The sequence below is a fragment of the Hippocampus comes genome, unplaced genomic scaffold, assembly GCF_001891065.2.
Source record: "Hippocampus comes isolate QL1 unplaced genomic scaffold, H_comes_QL1_v1.1 scaffold295, whole genome shotgun sequence".
In the NCBI taxonomy this organism is placed as follows: Eukaryota; Metazoa; Chordata; class Actinopteri; order Syngnathiformes; family Syngnathidae; genus Hippocampus; species Hippocampus comes.
Window position 1 is genome coordinate 1,094,847 of NW_017804848.1, and position 6,584 is coordinate 1,101,430.

At 51.0% G+C, this 6,584-nt stretch overlaps 2 protein-coding genes across 2 annotated transcripts in view; both read left to right on the forward strand.

Annotated features, from left to right (window-relative positions):
* Positions 1-787, forward strand: part of LOC109520744 (sphingosine-1-phosphate phosphatase 1-like) — a 4,147-nt gene extending 3,360 nt beyond the window's left edge. Inside the window, 1 exon segment of the mRNA XM_019878174.1 lies at positions 1-787. This exon segment is cut by the window's left edge and continues 136 nt beyond it. Within this exon segment, the coding sequence (XP_019733733.1) occupies positions 1-150 (150 nt within the window). The 3' untranslated portion in view covers positions 151-787.
* A 1,315-nt stretch (positions 788-2,102) lies between these two features.
* wdr89 (WD repeat domain 89) lies at positions 2,103-6,155 on the forward strand. Its single transcript, XM_019878162.1, has 3 exons — positions 2,103-2,245; positions 3,732-4,128; positions 4,824-6,155. Exons 2-3 carry the CDS (start codon positions 3,748-3,750, stop codon positions 5,532-5,534), a joined length of 1,092 nt encoding a protein of 363 aa, XP_019733721.1. The 5' UTR covers positions 2,103-2,245; positions 3,732-3,747; the 3' UTR covers positions 5,535-6,155.
* Positions 6,156-6,584: the final 429 nt, after the last annotated feature.

Here is a 6,584-nt window from a genome sequence, read left to right on the forward strand (position 1 = left end):
GTCTGGGCCGTGCCCGAGCGCGAGGCGCTGCGGCGCGCCCGCCGCAGCGCCCGGGTGGAGCTGCCCTACCGCTACGTGGTCTACGCCGCCGTCGGCTTCAACGTGCTCTTCCTGGCTCCGCTGGTCTTCCGCTTCCTCCACCTCTCCTGACGCACGACCGCCGGGCGACCTTCCTTCAGATGCGCTTCTGTTCTGCGGCTCCGGGGGGTCCGGGGCTACGGCCTTCCGTTTGCATTTTAGCCGGCGTTTGCCGGAAACGGACGGAAGTGACATTGTCTGTTGTTTGTTTGTTTGGATGGCCGCGGGGGGGACCACCGAGCCGCCTCTTTGCTTTTTCCTATGAAGGAAAAAGAGCCGCCGGTTCCACCCATGAGATGTCACACCTTTCTTGGGGTTCGTCACATAAGCAAATGAGAAGTTTCACATTTCCGTCTCGGTTGGCAACGACCTTGATGGTTGTTTTCCAAAGTCGACTGAGAAGTTGGCAAAATGTCTTCTTTTGAAAGAGCACATTGCTCATCAGTCCGCCTTCATGGACCGCGACAGAAATGGGAGGAGACGGACTGGCACGAGGCTGAAATCGGACGATTTGGACAATTGGAACTTCCACAAGCTCTCGAAACGAAGATCACAAATGTTTGTCGACTCGTTTGATCACTTTTGTGGTTGCAAATTGGATTCATTGTTCACGGTGACGTGAGAGTTGTCTGTCGCATGATCGTGACATCGTTGTTGAAATCCCTGCCAAGCGGAAATAAAAATGTCCTTGGACGTGCCGCAAGGAAGAGTCTGGTTACTAACGTCCTCGTTCTTCCGTCTTCCTGTGCTCGCTGTGCACTTACTCAAGGCTGACAAAGACGCACTTGAAGGCAGGCGGTCGTCATGACACTCCAAATCCCCATCGAGCTGGTTCAGCTCTCGTCCTGGGCGTGCGCGTGCACGCCCAGGACGACGGGGCGCTCCAAAATGGCCCCGCTCGCTGTCGACCCAACATTTCCCTTCTTCTTCAGTTCACCTCAACGTCGTTCGCTCGCTCCTTTGCTGCCCAAGCCCGCGGCGCAACACGCCGCCTCCCAACTTTGCCCACATCCAAATTGTGAGCAGTGTCCCAAGTGCATCAGGTAGGATTGTTTTTAATGTGACACGACACGTTGGTATTCGTCATCCTCTTTCAAAAAAAAAAAAAAAAACCCCAATCGTTTTTGAAAAAAGCGTCCGTTTGGTTCCTTCAATTCCAAGACAGAAAAATCTTTGTTATAACTGCGGTAACAAAATTCCATCGACAGAAATCTCAATGTCATTAAAAACCCGTAAGTTTTGAGACGGAAACGAGACTTGACATGACGACTACATCAAATTCAAAACACAAGACGGCAATCGCAAATGTTGCTTTCAGCGGCTTTTTATTTTTACGTTTTTTACGCTTTTGTTTCAAATTTACCCCGGCTTCTCTTTCTTTTTTACTGTATGAATGAATTTGTCTGTTTCAGTGTTCCAAAAAGTTGGCAGTTTGGCTTTGCCCCGACCGTCCCAATCAGAGGACAGAAAGACGTCACGAGCGCCAGCGAATTCGAAACGTGATCGGTTCCAAAAACACTCCTGCTGATAGGCTCCGGTCGATTTGATCACCGCGGCAACAGCGAGGCTGAAATCCGATTGGACAAAATCAATCAATCGATCCGTTCCTTTGCCCGGCGCGACAAGCGCAGGTAAATGAAAGTTGCTGCCACCTGCCGGTCATGAGTGGTTGCTGGAAGATCGAAAAGCGAGTTCTCGCCAACTCGTCAGGACGACGACGCCGAGCGCTCAACTCAATCCAATTAAGACGCGTGTTTGAAATCGAAGCGTACAGGCGATGTCCGTGACGTCACCCGGATGAAATCACGCGGAACGGTTGATGGGAGTGACGTCCGCCGTCTTCTTCGCGCGCGACGGCTCCAGGTTTTTCGTTTCCTTTTCAAAAGCGTTTACGAACAAACGTGGCGCTGAAATCACCTCGTGTCCGAGCGGAGCTGCACTTTGCCTTTTGAATGAATTCGTACTGATCATCATCCTGACTTTTGACACTGTTTCTCATGCGGAACGTTTGTGCGTCCGTGTTTCCCGACTTCCGATTAATGGGAAACACCCTCGCCCTCCGTGCGCATTTTACGCCTTGAAAAAAAAAAACACCTCATGGTTGGTTTGTGCGGGAGCTCTTGTCGTCAGTGTTTCTTCTTCTTACGAGTGCAAAAGAGACAACAAGGTGAGTTGGAGTTTGTGCGGGCGAGAAGCAAGCTACGTTTGTCGAAGGGTCGACAAGACCAACCGATGAACGACTGGGCACGAGTGTGTCGTTTTGTTCGGCCTCAAGTTGAACTCCAAAAAGAAAACGTCAAGTGCCGAAGTGAACGGTACATCTTGAACGAACCCTGACCTCTGAACTCTTAAACCCGAGTCACTCGAATGTGTAATTCAGTTGGCTCGCAATCACGTTTTATTTCTGTTGTCACTTCCCCCGCCACCGTGTTTGAGCTTTGAATTTCCCACTACTTTGCTACGTGTTGTTCAATTTGTAAATATTGTATTTCCGGTGTTTCGGTCATCATTTAAAATATCCACCGTTTGTATACTTAATTGTTGCCATTGAACATTCGGCAAACCCCCTCGCTGCCCATCTTGAAAACTCGTCTCAAAACTCACTCGTATTCTTCGGCTTTTGACTCAGCGTGAGTCAGACTTGATTTTTTTTTTGTTTGACTGTTTTTGTGCTTTCTGTTGTCTTTGTTATGAATTTATTGTTTCGGGGGTTTTAGACATGATATTTGCTCCATGTACAGCACTTTGTATACAGCGGTGGTTGCTTTTAAAGTGCTCTGGAAATACACCCGAGTTAATTGTGGGGATGTTTGTTTTTTTTTTTTTTCCCAGACTGATACCAGCGGGAGTGCTGATCCCTCAGTAGACACCGATACCAAGTACCGAAACCATTACTGGTAGTACTAATGATGCATAAAATTTCCCCCCAAAAATGACAAAGAAAGTCCCGATTTGATTTTCATGATTTTTGTATTCAGTGTTTTAACTCCCTGTAAGACTCTTCTGTCATTATATAAATAGGCTTGATTTGAACTGTATATCCCAATATAGCATTTTTCCTTAAAATTGAACAAAATTAAGAATTTTCTATTCTTCTAATTTGTAGCTCCTGATTGTAAAACGGCCACAAGAGGGCAGTCGATACTAGTACAGATACCCGTAGCCTGTACGAGTATCGACGGTCAGGAAGTAGAAATGAGAAGGATAGAAAATTGCTCATACTTTTATGCAATTTTAAGGGAAAATGCCATGCTCTTGTTAACACATCTGTCGTACTTTTTGGGGGTAGTTTTTATTTAGTGGTATTGGTACTACTCAAGAGTTCAATACTTGCTCTGGTATCGAACATCCCGAACTTTTTTTTTTGTACTTTATTCCAAGTACAGTTTTAGAGATTGTCTCAAGTTTAAAAAACAAACAAACATTAGTTTCCGTTATTGAATATGAAACAAATCTGTGTATGTTTGTTGAAAAAAAACATATATTTGTTGTCTTCTTTGTTATCATTTGTGGATCTTTGTTGACAATTTGTTTGAGGTTGTGTGCATTATTGCCGTCGTTCTTCCTTAGTGGGCCGCAATCTCTTTTGATTCGGCCGATAAGAGACCAATCAATTGTGAACTCGGCCTCAGCTTTCAAGTCTTGCCTTTCAGGAGCCACGAGGCGAGCATGAAGAAGTTTGCGGGCTGCCCGGCGCCGTGCGGCGGCGGCGGCGTTCCCGGCGAGCCCGTCTACCTCCTGGACGTGGCGCTGCACCCGGCCGGCGACGCCTTGGCCGCGTCGTGTTCCGACCTGGCGCTGCGGCTCCGCGACCGGGTCACGCTGCGTCCGGTGGGTGAGTATCGCGGGCACAGCGGCCGCGTGTGCGGGGTGACCTTTGCTCGCGCGCGGCCCAACCTCCTCTACTCGGCATCCGAGGACGGGACGGTCCGGGCGTGGGACGTCCGTCGCCCCGGCGCCGCCGCCCAGCTGTTCCGCGGCGACCCGACGCACAGCTTCTGCAGCTTCGACCTGAGCTGCGACGACTCGCTGCTCTGCGCCGGCACTTGGGTCAGTATATGGTCTGACGGTCCCGCGTACGGCTTTCCTCCTGAGACGGCGCCGTCTTGTGGCACAAGAGACACACATGATGGCGTGGTCCTCGGTTCATGTGCCAGGGCGCTCGTCGGCACCGAGCCGCTTGAGTGGTTGGAGTGTGAGGAGCGGAGGGAAGGGATGTTGACAAAATTGAGGGAGAGGTGGCGAGTGGATTTTCACATGCTTCTGGCACCGTGCTGGAGATGTCGAGCTCAATGTCGTCGGCCTAACGGTGAAAACGAAAGGCCATGATGACGGATTGCCAACGGGGAGGCGGACGCGCTAACCGGTCGGCCGCTGTGTCCTATTTGGAAAGCCGTTATGTCGAAGTTGGCCTTCTCACGCAGAGCAAGAACCAAGAGTTGTTGCTGCGGCTGCCTCGACTTGACTTCCTGACGTGACACAGCAAATAAAATAAAAAAGAAAAAAACTCAAACATTTTTGGGAATCGAGGCACTGCAATGACTCAAGTAGTCGTTTCGAACCCTTTTCATCACATGCCCTGCGATGGAGGCTGAGGGAAATGTGAATCATGACTTTGATTGATTTTGGGGTCATTGATCACCCCAAAAAGGGGGTCGGGTGGGGGGGAGACAAAATGCGTTAGCTGTGCCGCGGGTTGATTTTCTCCCGGTCTCTTGTGTTTCCGGCCCGCCGACGCGGCTCAGCTGGATGACGAAGACAGTCTGTTGGTGTTCTGGGACAGCAGGAAGCCAGACGCGGCCCCGCTGGGCGCCTACTCCGAGTCGCACAGTGACGACATCACGCAGGTGCGCTTCCACCCGCGTGACAAGGACCGTCTGGCGTCGGGCTCCACCGACGGACTGGTCAACGTGTTCGACCTGCGGCGCGGCTCAGAGGAGGAGGCGCTGCTCTGCACCTGCAACGGCGACTCGTCGGTGGCGTCCGTGTGCTGGGCGGCGGCCGACGGCAGCCGACTCCTGTGTCTCAGCCATGACGAGGGGCTGCGGCTGTGGGACCTGCGCCAGCTGGACACCGAGCGACCGCTCACCGTCTTCAGTTGCCCGGACGTGCGCGGCCTGGAGCCGATGCCGGGCGGCCGGGGTTTGGATTACCTGGTGGGCGGAGCCTGGCTGGAGGCGGCGGGCAAGCTGCTGGTGGTGGGCGGGGACAAGGCCGGCGACGTCCGGCTGATGGAGTGCGACGGCGATGGGCTGCGTCTCCTGGCCGGCCTCCGCGGGGGACACGCCGCCACCGTCAGGTGCTTCGTGTGGGACGAGGCCCAGGAGGCGCTGGTCACCGGCGGGGAGGATGCGCGGCTGTTGCTGTGGAAACCGGGGCGGGAGGAGGACAACGATAATTCGTCTGGCTTAGAGCTCAAATGGAAGCCACATGAAAAAGTACAAATCCACAAATAGGCCACCATCGCAAGATAAATGTACTTAAGTTACTCTGACATTTAAATTGTATTTTAACTTGCGAGTACTCGATCAAACTTTTAAAATGTTTCAACCGTGGAGAAAATTGGGCATGTTCACAAGGCGACACGTAACTGGCTGATATTTTTTTCCACACAGTGAATAGTAGTGGCCTGAGGATTGACCTGTGAGGAACTCCGCATGGTACTTGCATTCGATCAGATTGACTTTGTGTTATTTTCAATGTCGTCGGGAATCCCTGAGTGGGCTTTTCTGATTCTTTCCACATTTCTGACCGGAAAAATAGTTTGGTTGTCATTGAAGCCTCTTTCTTGGCCATCCATGTGAATGCTTTTTGGCCCGCTGTCCACGGTCATTGGCTGGCAACCAGTCCAGGGTGTACCCTGTCTCGTGCTTAAAGGTCTGCCGGAATAAACTTGCGCTCCCCCATGACCGGAATGAGAGCAATGCTATACTGAAAAGGAAGCTTCAACTCAAAATTCAGACTCGACTGAACGTGATCTTTGTCATTGGTACATTCAAAACAGAATTTTTGAAAACCGTTGACAAACTGAACTACCCGGTAGTCAGACTCAACAAAATAAAATGTTTGAATTTGAACCGAGTGGATATTTTTCAAATGCATCTCCAGATGTCTCAGTGCCCATCTCGGCTCATTGGTGTGGAACTCATATCAGTGGCTCTTGGCAGGGGATTAAAACTCTATGACTCACCTGAACACCGAGCGTTCCGTTTGTCTGATTAAAATGCACAATAAGTTATGGTGATGAATGGAGAGGGGTCGTGCACTTTGTGTTAACATGCTTGGGTGCGTCTGGTCGTGGCTAGGCAACAAGTGTCCGGACAGTGCAGCAACACGATGCACTACATCTTTTGTCATGGTGGCAAGCAGCAATTTGGCAGGCGATCAATCCAGGCTGTAGCGCACCTTTTACCCAGACGGACAGGAGCATGAAGAGTGTTCCTAATGAAGTGACCAGCGAGTGATGCTTTCCCTTCATGACCACCCAGTGAGAACGCCCGCGGCCT